Genomic DNA, 15,642 nt, shown 5'->3' with positions numbered 1-15,642 from the left:
TTCGGGAGGGGGGAAGAGTGTGGGCGGTGCATGGGCGGAGACTGTGCGTGTCTGTGTGTGAGGGCGGGGTCTGTACCGGCCTCTCGGGGGTCTGTACGGGCCTGCCAGGGGTCTGTGCGGGTGTGTACAGGCATCGTCCGATGGGACTACAAGTCCCATCGAGCTATGCCTACTACAATGACAGTGATTGACACATTAGCCAATGATGGGACAGTAGTAGTCCCATCATCCGGCTAATGTGTTGAATGTAAAAAAAAACACATACATACTACATACATACAACATACATACTACATACATACTATATACTACATACATACAACATACAGTACAGACCAAAAGTTTGGGTACACCTCATTTAAAGATTTTTCTGTACTTTCAGGACTATGAAAATTGTACATTCGCACTGAAGGCATCAAAACTATGAATTATCACATGTGGAATTATATACTTAACAAAAAAGTGTGAAACAACGGAAAATATGTCTTATATTCTAGGTTCTTTAAAGTAGCCACCTTTTGCATTGATGACTGCTTTGCACACTCTTGGCATTCTATTGATGAGCTTCAAGAGGTAGTCACCGGGAATGGTCTTCCAACAATCTTGAAGGAGTTCCCAGAGATGCTTAGCACTTGTTGGCCCTTTTGCCTTCACTCTGCGGTCCAGCTCACCCCAAACCATCTCGATTGGGTCCAGGTCTGGTGACTGTGGAGGCCAGGTCATCTGGCGTAGCACCCCATCACTCTCCTTCTTGGTCAAATAGCCCTCACACAGCCTGGAGGTGTGTTTGAGGTCATTGCCCTGTTGAAAAATAAATGAAGGTCCAACTAAACGCAAACCGGATGGAATAGCATGCCGCTGCAAGATGCTGTGGTAGCCATGCTGGTTCAGTATACCTTCAATTTTGAATAAATCCCCAACAGTGTCACCAGCAAAGCACCCCCACACCATCACACCTCCTCCTCCATGCTTCACGGTGGGAACCAGGCATGTAGAGTCCATCCCTTCACCTTTTCTGCGTCGCACAAAGACACGGTGGTTGGAACCAAAGATCTCAAATTTGGACTCATCAGACCAAAGCACAGATTTCCACTGGTCTAATGTCCATTCCTTGTGTTCTTTAGCCCAAACAAGTCTCCTCTGCTTGTTGCCTGTCCTTAGCAGTGGTTTCCTAGCAGCTATTTTACCATGAAGGCCTGCTGCACAAAGTCTCCTCTTAACAGTTGTTGTAGAGATGTGTCTGCTGCTAGAACTCTGTGTGGCATTGACCTGGTCTCTAATCTGAGCTGCTGTTAACCTGCGATTTCTGAGGCTGGTGACTCGGATAAACTTATCCTCAGAAGCAGAGGTGACTCTTGGTCTTCCTTTCCTGGGGCGCTCCTCATGTGAGCCAGTTTCTTTGTAGCACTTGATGGTTTTTGCAACTGCACTTGGGGACACTTTTAAAGTTTTCCCAATTTTTCGGATTGACTGACCTTCATTTCTTAAAGTAATGAAGGCCACTCATTTTTCTTTACTTAGCTGCTTTTTTCTTGCCATAATATAAATTCTAAGGGTATGTGTCCACGTTCACGATTGCATCAGGATTTGGTCAGGATTTTTCATCAGTATTTGTAAGCCAAAACCAGGAGTGGAACAATTAGAGGAAAAGTATAATAGAAACATATGCTCCACTTTTGCATTTATCACCCACTCCTGGTTTTGGCTTACAAATACTGATGAAAAATCCTGACCAAATCCTGATGCAATCCTGAACACACACCCTAACAGTCTATTCAGTAGGACTATCAGCTGTGTATCCACCAGACTTCTGCACAACACAACTGATGGTCCCAACCCCATTTATAAGGCAAGAAATCCCACTTATTAAACCTGACAGGGCACACCTGTGAAGTGAAAACCATTCCCGGTGACTACCTCTTGAAGCTCATCAAGAGAATACCAAGAGTGTGCAAAAGCAGTCATCAAAGCAAAAGGTGGTTACTTTGAAGAACCTAGAATATAAGACATATTTTCAGTTGTTCACACTTTTTTGTTAAGTATATAATTCCACATGTGTTAATTCATAGTTTTGAAGCCTTCCGTGTGAATTTACAATTTTCATAGTCATGAAAATACAGAAAAATCTTTAAATGAGAAGGTGTGTCCAAACTTTTGGTCTGTACTGTACATACATACAACATACCACATACATACTACATACATACAGCATACATACAACATACTACATACATACATACATACAACATACTACATACATACCACATACATACTACATACATACAACATACATACATACTACATACATACCACATACATACTACATACATACATACATACATACATACATACTACATACATACATACTACATAAATACATACATACAACATACATACAACATACCACATACATACAACATACCACATACATACAACATACCACATACATACATACATACATACAACATACTACATACATACTACATACAATACATTCATACATTAGATACAGTACATATAACATAGAGTACATACTCACCATCACTTGTCATTTTGATCCCTGAAGCCAGTGTCATCTGTAAAAAATATTAAAATAACAAACAAACAATATACTCCCTGATCCGCAGAAATCCACGAGTGTCCCATGACGATCTCCCGTGGAGAACAGCAGCGTCAGCTGATGCGACCGCTCTCTAGGGACCCCAGGAATACAATGATGGGAGGAAGGTATCCTTCCGCACTGTATTCCTCCGCCACTGTAAAAAAAATAGTCCCTAGTCTCACTTTTGGCACTGCTGTGTGAGAAAGTTCCCACACAGCAATTGCCATAAAGTGAGTCCAGTGAACTACAGTAACCTCTCAGTGATGCACTGCAGGAGCCATTGTCTCCTGTCAGTGTGTCACTGAAGGTCCTATAGAGCAGTGACGTCATCCGATGTCACTGTTCTATAGGGGAGATCGTCGTGGGACACTCGTTATTAATTGGACTACTGCGGACAGGTAGTATAAGGTTTATTATTTTACGTTTTTTGCAGGTGCTGAAGTATGGTAAGTATGGTTAAATTAAGAATAATAAAATACTTTTTTCTGGCTGTGTCTTTATTTTGTTTTTAACTCTCACTACTCTAGGATTAATAATCGATAGGCGTCTTATTGACGCCTCTCCATTATTAACCCGGCTTAATGTCACCTTACAATAGCAAGGTGACATTAACCCCTTATTACCCCATATCCTACCGCTACACGGGAGTGGGAAGAGAGGGGCTAAGTGCCGGAATTGGCACATCTGACAGATGCACCATTTCTGATGCGGCTGCGGACTGGTATTTGTAGCTGGGGGGGCCAGTATCCATGGCCCCTCTCTAGGCTATGAATATCAGCCCGCAGCTGTCTGCGTAGCCTTTCTGGCTATAAAATATAGGAGGACCCCACGTCATTTTTTTGGGGGGGTCTCCCTGTTTTAATAGCCAGTAAAGGCTACGCAGACAGCTGCGGGCTGATATTTATAGCCTGGGAGGGGCCATAGGTATTATCCCCTTCTGAGGCTACAAATATTGGCCCCTGGCCGTCGGCTTTCCCCTTCTGGCGCAGAAAACTGCGCGGGAGCCCACTCCATTTTTTTTCCCGTTTTTTTTCTTTATGTTCATTAATCAACAGCGGCCTATCTATGGATATATCTATGTATAGATTTATCTATAGATACATAGATGTTTCTATGCATATATCTATCTGGCTAATTTCACACATCACGATTTTGCCGTCAGGCACAACCTGGCGAGTTTTGAAAAAAAACAATCCTTTTTTTTCTGCTGGATCCGTTTTTTCTCAGAGTTGTATTAGCGGCGGATTGCGCCTGATGGCCACATGTTTCATCCGTTTTTTGCCGGATCCGTCAAAAAACGGATGAAACATGTGGCCATCAGGCACAATCCGGTGCTAATACAACTCTATGAGATAAAAACGGATCCAGCAGAAAAAAAAACTGATCTTTTTTTTCAAAACTCGCCGGGTTGTGCCTGACGGCAAAAACCTGATGTGTGAAATTAGCCAGATAGATATATAGATAGAAACATCTATGTATCTATAGATATATCTATAGATAGATATATCCATAGATAGGCCGATGTTGATTAATGAACTCAAAGAAAAAAACGGGAAAAAAATTGCGTGGGCTCCAACGCAATTTTCTGCACCAGAGGGGGAAAGCCGACGGCCGAGGGCCAATATTAGTAGCCTGGGATGGGGTTAATACCCATGGCCCCTCCCAGGCTATGAATATCAGCCCGCATGGGGTCCCCCTATATTTCATAGACAGAAAGGCTACGCAGACAGCTGCGGGCTGATATTCATAGCCTAGAGAGGGGCCATAGATATTGCCCCCCCCCCCCCCCCCCCGCTACAAATACCAGCCCGCAGCCGCCCCAGAAATGGCGCATCTGTAAGCCGTGCCAATTCCGGCACTTAGCCCCTCTCTTCCCACTCCCGTGTAGCGGTGGGATATGGGGTAATAAGGGGTTAATGTCACCTTGCTATTGTAAGGTGACAGTAAGCCGGGTTAATAATGGAGAGGCGTCAATAAGACGCCTATCCATTATTAATCCTAGAGTAGTGAAAGAGTTAAAAACAAAATAAAGACACAGCCAGAAAAAACTTTTATTATTCTTAATTTAACCATCCTTACCATACTTCAGCACCTGCAAAAAACGTAAAATAATAAACCATCTACTCCCTGTCCGCCGCAGTCCAATTAATAACGAGTGTCCCACGACCATCTCCCCTATAGAACAGTGACATCGGGTGATGTCACTGCTCTATAGGACCTCCAGTGACAGCTATATTTTATAGCCAGAAAGGCTACGCAGACAGCTGCGGGCTGATATTCATAGAGGCCCATACAGACCCTCGGCAGTCCCACACAGACCCCTGACGGTCACGCACAGACCCCCGGCAGGCCTGCATAGACCCCCGAGAGGCCCGCACAGACCCTGCCCGCACACACAGACACGCAGTCTCCGCCCACGCACCGCCCACACTCCATTATAGTGCATCATGACATCATTTCAGTAGCCAATCACAGCCATGCCATTAGTTAACATGGCTAACATGCCTAACAGGATGTGCCCACACTTATTAGGATCCTCATTGGCTGATTAGAATAAAACTGGCTCATTGCATTATGGGAACTTCCAATTCCGGTATTCGATATTGTAAAAGTATCGGAACTCAGTATCGGAACTCCGATACAGCAAATATCAGCCGATACCCAATATTGCAGTATCGGAATGCTCAACACCAATCCCCACAGCTGAATGATTTACAGCTATTAGCCAGACTGAGTACATGTGGAGGTTGCCTGGTTACTAGGGAACCCCCACATGTAATCAAGCAGGCTAATAATAATCTTTATTTTTATATAGCGCTAACATTCCGCAGCGCTTTACACACATTATCATCGCTGTCCCCGATGGGGCTCACAATCTAAATTCCCTATCAGTATGTCTTTAGAATGTGGGAGGAAACCGGAGAACCCGGAGGAAACCCACACAAACACGGAGAAAACATACAAACCTCCTGTAAATCATTCAGCTGCAGCGATGAAAACTAAATCTCCGAGCAGTCATAAATACTCGGAGGTCACCCGACCGTGCTTGGGAAAACCCGAGCAACGAGTACACTCGCTCATCACTAGTCACAAGAATAAATATATATAGGAATAACATTAGTGTGACACATTTACTGATTTATGGAAAAATACTGTATGCATAATATTAAATTAATAAGTATAAATTATGGCTCAAGGCCTGAAGAAATTAGAGAAAGTCAGCAAGTGTAGCACACCAGTTAAAGAGAGATATGGGGGCACAGAGCAAGTAATCAAAAAATCACAGTCGTATTTCAATGAGAAGGTAATCAGGCAAGAAGAAGTGTGTGCTAGTGCTATGTCATAACAAGCAAAAGTGAGAACATCCTGCAAAACACGTATATAGATTGTGATTACATATTTACCACTGTCCCTCTTACGCACATGTCACTTCCTCAGAGAGGGTATGAACAAGTGTTCCAAAGGCGTTTTATATAGGTTTCTAATAAACCACAAGACATGGATTGATTGAGAACATATGGCGAATGGGAGTTACATTCAGTTTCAGAGGGGATTATCCAGGCATTGGCTGCGAGCAAGCAACCCGACCGCCCTGCACGATACTTTATTGGTATCTCCTGAGCAGGGGAGGAAGCAAAAGACAATACTGACATTACAGCAGGGGATCACAGTGGATTCATTTTGTGAGGTAAAATATTTCACTGACTGTTTTTAAAAAATATTTTACCTCACAAAATGTATCCTCTGCGATCTCCTGCTGTAATGTCAGTATTGTCTTTTGCTTCCTCCCCTGCCCAGGAGATGTGGTATGTTGTGTACACGGTCAGACACAGACAATTTTTAAAATTAATTTTTGTTCGTCGGAAAACCTCTTTAAAAAGCAAATATCATCGTCAACATGGCTCCTCCTAAAAAGTACGCCAATGACAATGAAAGGAAACAGCAAAGGCGCAACATCGAAGACAACAAAGGGCAAATGAGACTCTTGAAGAGCAACAGCATCGCTGGGCCAAAAACAATGCATATAAGCGGAGGCGTCAAGCACATGAGTCCCCTGATGCAAAAGTCATTAGATTATCACAGGATGCCATTAGGCAACAACAGCGCCGCATGCCTGCCCCACCGTGACATTACCGCCCTCCCGATGCGATAGCATCCGGCCCCCATCTAGTTTGTAATAACTCCCTCTTTTACATGCCCCCCTTACCCAGTATTGAGTGTAAAGAATATAGGACACGCCCCCGATGCGTGATTGGTTCCCCAGCTCCACAAGAAAGGGAGTGTGCCAATAGAATATGTCGGTGGGAGTATACACCCTACGTGGGTAAGTGCTTAGCGCCGCTCCCCGGTAGCGTGACATGTGCGGCGTCCAGGAAGCAGCGTCACACGCCATCCTGTGTAACTCCGCCCCCAGACATCCTATAATGAAAGGGGAGTGTCCGGAACATCGCTGGACAGACACGTCGCCATGGACACCAAACGGGACAACACACCGCGAGCGTTCAGCACATAAGATGAAACAGGAAGCTCAGGATGGACATATCGCTGCTGATCTAAAGCACATTCACTATCCACATATTGCTTATCTGGTAAAATGGCCACCTTAATTTGTGCAGGCAATTATTAGACAAACACAACACACGTGAATGTGACATATAAACCACACAAGCGAGAAAAATCAAAAGTGCAAGTGCCTCTAAAAGTGCCAACGTGTTAAATATTGAAAATAATATAAATTTAAAAAAAAATTAAATTGAAAATAATAATTTCATCAGAAAATACATCTGGATGTTTTACAAGTGTTATATAGAAATTAAATCATTCAAAGTATATAAATATATATGTATATAAGTGTGTGTATGCATACAAAATATGGAAGTGTATATATGCATACAAAAAGAAGGTGATAATGTACACATTTTTATTGAATATAATCTACAATTGATTCAATATGATGGTGTCGAATGTGGGGAATGGAAATAAAAAAAGGGATAAAAAGAAACGTCCCCATATCTCTCTTTAACTGGTGTGCTGCACTTGCTGACTTTCTCTAATTTCTTCAGGCCCTTGAGCCATAATTTATACTTATTAATTTAATATTATGCATACTTTTCCATAAATCAGTAAATGTGGCACACTAATGTTATCCTACATATATTTATTCTTGGGACAGCAGTTCTTATATCTACCTCAAGTTCTGCATTTTTGCACATAACCACTAGATGGAGCCACAGCACTTGTCCTTAATCTGTTCATGTTCCCAAGATGACTTATGTAATGCTGTATGCGAGTGCTGTTCACATCAGATGGTATAGGATTAATTTATGCATTAGTGTATTTATTTATGTTTCAGTATAATAGGGTGATTACTACTCTTGTCTTTGTTGGGATTTCCCCTTTTGAATCTGGTTTTTAGCCTAATGTTTTTATACTTTGCATAATAAAGATTTAATTATTTTTTATATTACGTATTTTTGTGTTTGGGTATTTCAATTTGTGGTGGTTTTCTAGAAATTCCCATTTGACCCCACTTTTGTGGAGTCCATAACTATAAGTAGCTGGTCCGTTAATGACGATTGTCATACATGTAAGGAGACATTACGGAGATCACAGGCAGATTTCGGGTGCTCTTGCATTGTTCTGGCAGCCGTGCGTTGGCCCCGTTGGGGCTTGTGTTGGCGTATTCACTGACGGGCCATATCCTGTAATGGTGTCCACATAGCAAACGTGCGCTCTGCCGTGCAACATTTTCAGGAGTGTACGTCTACTGGAGGGGGACACAAAGATGTATGTCTGGGTGTCCATCTCCCGTAAGTGCGTAATTTTCATCATTTTCAGGCATGTGCTCTATACGTGTGATCTGGTAGCGGCTGCTCAGGTGCGGCTCCAATCGTAATACGAGTAGCAGTAAAGCTCCGCACTCAGTAGGATTCTGTGCAAGAATTGTGGATTTATTATCAGTCAAGGACAGTCCGTGATAAACAGCTTACATTGACGTTTCGGCCAATCATAGACCTGGTATGTGTAGTGAATGTATACCAATCATAATTGTACAGTGGACTGTGAGCCGTGTGGTTATAAGCGGTCAGTGCTGCAGTGTGGTGACAGGGTCACTATCAGAAATGTATGAGAGTAGAGACCCCCAGACAGGAGACAGATCAGATCCGTGGTGCACAGACCCCATTTATACCTTCTTCTTCCCTCTCAGTTCGGCCCCAGGTGAAGGTGTCCGGTCAGGAGAAAGGTGACACCGTGAAGCTTCACTGCCAGGTGTACGGATTTCACCCCCGAGCTGTGGATGTGAAGTGGATGAAGAACAAGGACGAGGTTCACTCATATGAGACCACACACGTCCTCCCCAATCCTGACGGCACCTACCAGATCAGGGTCAGCGCGGAAGTGACCCCCAAAGATGGCGACAGATACTCCTGTTATGTGGATCACCGCAGTCTGGAGGAGCCGCTGTACATCGTGTGGGGTGAGTAGTGTCCATACTGGGCGGATGATGGGGTAATACTGGAATATGTCATGACTGGAGATCACTATTGTGACATGTAATTGTATAGTCAACAACATCTAATTAATGTGAAACACCTGAACCGTTCTGTACGTGACTAATAGTAACTGCAGAATAATCTGTGCTGTGTGTACAGGAGGAATAACACGGTATCTGGCCATTATATCACTTGTATCTGAGGAATAACACGATATCTGGCCATGGCCTCATAGAACCCATTCATACAATAAAAACACAAAACGCTTTAATTGTGGATAAAAATGGCCGTGTAGTTTATTTAGGGTTACATAAATTAATTAATCACCAATAAATAAACTCCATAAATTATAAAACCAAAGTACCAAACTTTTCCAATAAACCAATCCACCCAGACATGGGTGATTTTCCCACAAGGCCATGACTCAGCGAGACATGGCCCCCCCCAAACCACACAGCCATTTTTCAATGATAGTTTGTAAGTCCAAATTAAAAATATCAAGGCCAATATCAGATAAATGAACCAAATCAGGCCTATAAAGGCCCAGTAAAAAACCCTCCAAATCCAAATGCCGGAATGAAAACCCTGAAATTAAAAGAAAAAATTTTTCCATGGATTTATTGACCCTTCTCCGGATTTTATCTAAAAAAGAAAATTAATTGTTGTGCCACAAAAGTCTGGGAATAATCTTGAAAAAACGAAGTTTGAATCAGGCAGAATTTGCTTAAGATAAATAATATCGGATCGAATGGCCGATAATAAGTCAAGAGTCCTGATTTTTCCAAGATCATTCCCAGCTACATGAAATATAATTAAATCAGGGGAAGGAAATTTAATTAGCCATTTCTTCACTTCAGCAACCAGGCAATGCCATTTCAAGCCGCGAACTCCATGCCACCAGACCTGAATATCAGAAGGATTAAAGGATAAATATTTAGTATAAGATCGTTGGCTGGCCCTCTTCCTGGCCCAGAAGATAAAAGAGTGTCCGACTATCCAAATGACTAGCGGACCTGAAAGAAAAACAATAATTAATAGTCATAAAGATCATGTCGTACATATAATTTGAACCTTTTGGAGTTCCATCTTCCCAATTCCTTTATCCCTGAATCAGAAAGCCCGGCCCTAGAGGCCTCCGTAGCTGCTCCGATTCTAAACGAATGAGATGTGATTTTAAGGTGTTTTTTACCCAAAAAGCTTAAACATTTCTTTAGGACAAAATTAAATTGAAAGACCGTAACCGGAGAAAAATCACTATGAATGAATAATGGGCCCTGTCCCATAGGTCTGACCTTAATCCAATTTGCCATGTTATCAACAGGGCAAATGATTGAGACATGGATTGCTTTAATGTTCAACCTAGATCCCCTGCCTAATTGATCTGTCTTTAATTTTATTATAAATAAAATTAAAAAACGACTCATGAATCTGGACATCCAAAATCATGAGTCCCGAAGGCTCCGATTTCTTAACAGAAACCACCTCACCAACGCGAAGTGCTCCAAAAAAGGACAGAGAAAAAATAGAGCTAAATAATAAGGCTTCCTCAAAACTTACATAAATGTGGATGAGACAGGAGCACAATTCTTTCAATAAAGACAGGGAAATAGGTGGTCTCGAGTCAGGTATAAAATTGGTTTTCCTAAAGCCTTTTAAAAACTGCTTACTGGGAAAAGATTAGTTAAAGCAATACTGCCAGAAAGTTTAAAGGAAAAATGAAACTCCTGCTAGGCATTTCGCTATTGCCGAGTAAGACAAACCGTTTTCTACTATCGATTCAGCAAACTTTAGTGCTGCTACCGGATTAGAAACTGTTGGGTCAAAATAATGTAGGTTGCAAAAATTGTTCCATTTCAGCCATGCAGCCGAATAGTCAGCCCATGATCTATTAGATAACGATTTTTTGATAAAATACTGTATCAGAGTGCAACCATGTCCCAAATTGAAAGGGGTAAGAGGGTCCTTCCGAATCCACGTTGGGAACCTGCAGGAAAAAATTCGACCACTGACGATTTTGTAAAGAGTCAGTTATGAAAAGAAATTTGCTCTTTCCCAACTTTGCTTTCAGGCATTGTAAGACCAATTGTCTCAAAATTCTGTCAGCAAAAGTATTTTTAGAAGATAACGTGTTGATAGAAAAAAAAAATAAAAAATAAAAAAAATAAAACTACTGCCTGGTTAGTGGAAAGGAGTAAAATCCTGGAATTCTGCATTAGTGATCCCCAAATAAATATTCCTGCAAAAATAGAAAATAAAAGTTCCAACACATTACGTTTGAAGATAGTTTCTTAGACACCCAACTTATTGGCCACTGGATGGACATCCAATGAGAGTCAAATAAAATACTGAAGCCACACTGGCTATCCGCTGTGAAAAGAAAGGGAAAAGAATCGCCAGAGACAAAAGATCTGCCATTATGCTCTGACAAAAAGGAGAGCCAAATTCTAGCATCTTCCTTTAGGTCAGAATGGATACTAACATGCGAATGAGGTGAAGATACACCTTTAGTGGCATCCTATAAACTTCTGCCAAAAGCCCGACCTATAGGAATGACGCGAACAGCAAAATTCAATAGACCTAACAATGATTGAATTTCCTTAAGAGTGACCTTGCTCTTGGCTAAAAAATTTGATAACGCAATGCGCAGTTTAAAAATTTTCTCATCAGGAAGTCAGATTCCATTTTTTGATAATCAAGAGTGATTCCCAGAAACTCGAGGGATCTAGGCAGACTAACTGTTTTTTTTGTTTTGTTTTTTTTTTTTTTTTTTAAGCAATAGGAACACCAAAGTGCTCACACATTTGGATAAATTTATTGAGGGTATCTTCGCATATTGAGGAACCATAAGGACCGATAAACAAAAAATCGTCTAAATAATGGAGGATACCTGCATCCTTACAATTAGTTTGTAAAACCCAATGAAGAAATTAAGAAAAACTTTCAAAATACGAACATGACAAAGAAAAGCCCATTGGCAGGCACTTATCAAAAAAAAAAAAAAAAAAAAAAAAAAAAAAAAGCAGTCATCAAAATAAAAATCTAAAGAATTAAATCCACACGGGTGAACAGGAAGAAGTCTAAAAGCAGACTTAATATCTGACTTGGACATTAAAGCATTAAAACCAAATTTCTTGAGGATAAGTGGTGAATTAGCCGGAAAGAGCCCTCATCTATTTTTTTTTTTTTTTTGGCATAATACCCAATGGTGATATATGGAAATTAACAAACAGCGGGGTTAAAAAAGGGCCTGAAACTCTGCTTAATTGAATTTCATTAATAATTTTATCCCTAGCTACCTCAGGGTGAGCCTTTAAAGAGGGTAAATTAGGAACAACAAAACAACCCGCCCCTTTAAATTGTGGGATAAATAATCATTCAGAAAAACGATTAAAAAGCAGCTCACTGGTCTCCTGGTTGGGATATTTGCTTAGCCATACTGACATGTTTGCCAGAATCACTGGCATCTGTGCTTTTTGAATTAGGCTCCTTACGTGAGGACTGTTGAGCTGCTTGTTACTTAAAACATTTAGACATAGGGTGTGAGTTACCACAGAACGAGCACTCATGGCGGAATCTACAGTTGTTGTTCCACTTACAAAAGGAATCGTTGAAAGCGAAACAAACACCGCATTTACTTGAACTAGAAGGGGTGAACGGATAATTTGTGCCTGAAAGCTTCATCATAATTCCAGCTTCCAGGATTATGTCCAAGTGCTGAAATATCTTGCTGCAGAAATGGGGAGATTTTTCACCCAAAACTGCAGCAAAAACAGAAAAAGCTTGCACCCAGTTATTGAAAGATTTAAAGATGGATAAAATGATTATTCCAAATAAGCTCTTTAACAGAAGGGCTTAAATGGAATCCTAAGGGAGACAGCTCACATGTCAGAGCTTCTTTAAAAGAGTTAACAGGGGCGGTGTTAGCTGATGAAATGTCAGAGATTGCAGCACTGTGTACAGCTGATGTGACAGCTGATGTGACAGCAAGGGGGGGGGGAATAGCTTCTTTTAAAGTTTCAGCTAACACTTTCTTTATGATGTCTTTTTAATGTGAGTGTGGGACAGACAAAGAAACATTGAAAGTCTCACCCCTTGATGAATGCTGGTCGTTTCTCTGCTCCATACAGCAGCTGGAGCTCGAGCCCTCCATGTTGGGCAAGCTCATATGGGAAGCTGCTGTAAGCGGCGTTTCTTCATCCTCTTCTGAGTGTGATGACAGGGGATCCTCCCGAACCGGTGGTCTGGACCGCAGCAGCAGAAGCCACCGCTGTTGTAGAATCCAATGACACCGCAGCGCTTTTACGGCTGCTGTGTGTTGAAGACATCCCGGCCGCCTCAGATGAGGCGGTCGGCGCTCTGTCATGACGCTCGTGGTGGAAGTCTCGCGCTGGGCTGCGAGAATTCTGAGGAGGGCGGCGCCGCAACTTCCTTCTTCCTTCTTGGACACTGCGGCTGGAAGCAGGCGGCGACGCCGAAGGAGAGTATGGGGTCCTTTGCCTCCTGCGCCTCCCTGAAGCGGTGGGTGTCGGCAGGACCAGAGAGGCTTGACACGGCGACCGAAGGGTATCTTCTGGAGGATGAGGGACAGCATCGGCAGGCGCTAAGATAGGTTTCATAGCCAGGCACTGCCTCAGCCAGTCCGCTCCATCCTTGCCGTCGGCTCTAGTCAGGAGCTGTTGCAGGAGATTCTCCATCCTGGGGTATGTGTCTTCTTTATCTTCTTCCGCTGACAGAATGACCAGATACCACAAAACAGGTGTGTATATATTCAAAAAAAGAGCGGCAAAGCTGCTTACAGCCAATAGAAAACCGTTACAATAGCTGCCAAACATACCAGAAAAAACTGGATAAAACCAGTTTCACACTTTCAGAGATGACTGACCTGACCTTTATTTGACCTTTCTTCTGACAGAAAGTCATATTAAATGACAGGGTCCATGAGGCCATGAGACCCCCGCTATATTTCTTTCAGGTTTACGCGGGGGGGCTAACATTATATCACTTGTATCTGAGGAATAACACGATATCTGGTCATTATATCACTTGTATCTGAGGAATAACACGATATCTGGCCATTATATCACTTGTATCTGAGGAATAACACGATATCTGGTCATTATATCACTTGTATCTGAGGAATAACACAATATCTGGTCATTATATCACTTGTACCTGAGGAATAACACGACATCTGGTCATTATATCACTTGTACCTGAGGAATAACACGATATCTGGCCATTATATCACTTGTATCTGAGGAATAACACGATATCTGGCCATTATATCACTTGTATCTGAGGAATAACACGATATCTGGCCATTATATCATAATGGGTCAGGGAGTGAGTGTAAGGGAAAGAATGACACAGGGCGCTGAGGCTGAGCCGTCGGGTTGGTGGCACTGACCATTAATACATGAAATGAAACTGTAATCACTGGTGACAATACAGGAGGAGCTCAGAGGACACTGAAGTATTAGGATGGCACCCAACATCAGTGACAGGCGGTGCAGAACCGCGGCCAGGGGAATATGTGACACCCGTCCTCTCAGTACAGGGACAGCACAGGACTTACAAGGTTTCTTTTTCCTGCACTTCCCTCTTGTCTTTCTTGAAATTCAAGTTTTTTCTGTTTCTGCTGCCTGAATGATAAGGAACAAGTCAGTGTAGTATGGAGGGGCAGTATATTGTACAGTCAGTCATGGCAGTGTCATTGCATGTGAGATGTGTATATATACAAGTGGTCACCAGACATGAAATCTTTTGCAGATTTCATTTTCAAAAGGGTTAAATACCGTATGTGGCAGAAATCACCGACAGACCGGTGACATATCCGCCATGTTGTGGATGTGAAAATCTGCAGTGGAAAATTCCACTACATGTGACTGAGGTTTTGTGACACTAAGTCTAGTTTAGCGCTGGGACGTTGTTGCAGATTTTGGTGCAGAATCAGTAGTGAAAATCTTCTACAAATCTGCAACCTCTGATCATGTCCTAAGGGGGCGCTGCATTAAGAGATGGAAATGTAGAGGGTGCACATGTCTGTAACACTACACGTCATCACTACAGCGGAGGAGACTAATGTGAGGCTGATACATGACGCTCTCAGTGTAATCCACAGATCAGATTTACATTTCTGTTTTCCATCTAGAACCAGAGAAGTCCAGTGTCTGGTTCTGGGTCATCGCTGTGGTGGGAGCTCTGGTGGTCGTCGCTGTTCTCGGCATTGGTGGATTTATCTTCTATAGAAGTAAGTGTCAGTAATCCCGCACTTATCATGAGATATTCCGCTAAATAAACAGTAAAAGATGTGATGAATGCATTTGGCAAATTTTTCTTTCACACCCGTCAGTAAAGTGTACCTGTCATATCAGATGACTGTCCAGAATAAACTGTCCTAGAATCATAGAAAGTTAGATTTGTAGTTGGACCTCCAGGGTCATCGTGTCCAAGCCCTGGTCAATGTAGCATTCACTAAACCATCTCAGACAGATGTCTGTCCAGCCTCTGTTTGAAAACTTCCATTGAAGGAGAACTCACCTCCTC

General features: G+C 42.3%; 1 protein-coding gene across 1 annotated transcript in view; it reads left to right on the top strand.

Annotated features, from left to right (window-relative positions):
- Positions 1-15,642, top strand: part of LOC143804137 (class I histocompatibility antigen, F10 alpha chain-like) — a 94,604-nt gene that overhangs the window by 38,837 nt on the left and 40,125 nt on the right. The window contains exons 4-5 of the mRNA XM_077281923.1: positions 8,811-9,080; positions 15,248-15,346. Coding sequence (XP_077138038.1) covers positions 8,811-9,080; positions 15,248-15,346 — 369 coding nt within the window. The remainder of the gene's footprint in view (positions 1-8,810; positions 9,081-15,247; positions 15,347-15,642) is intronic.

Source organism: Ranitomeya variabilis, chromosome 1, assembly GCF_051348905.1.
Source record: "Ranitomeya variabilis isolate aRanVar5 chromosome 1, aRanVar5.hap1, whole genome shotgun sequence".
Taxonomy (NCBI): domain Eukaryota; kingdom Metazoa; phylum Chordata; class Amphibia; order Anura; family Dendrobatidae; genus Ranitomeya; species Ranitomeya variabilis.
The sequence above is the reverse complement of the archived record's forward strand: the minus strand, read 5'-3'. Positions and strand labels throughout refer to the sequence as shown.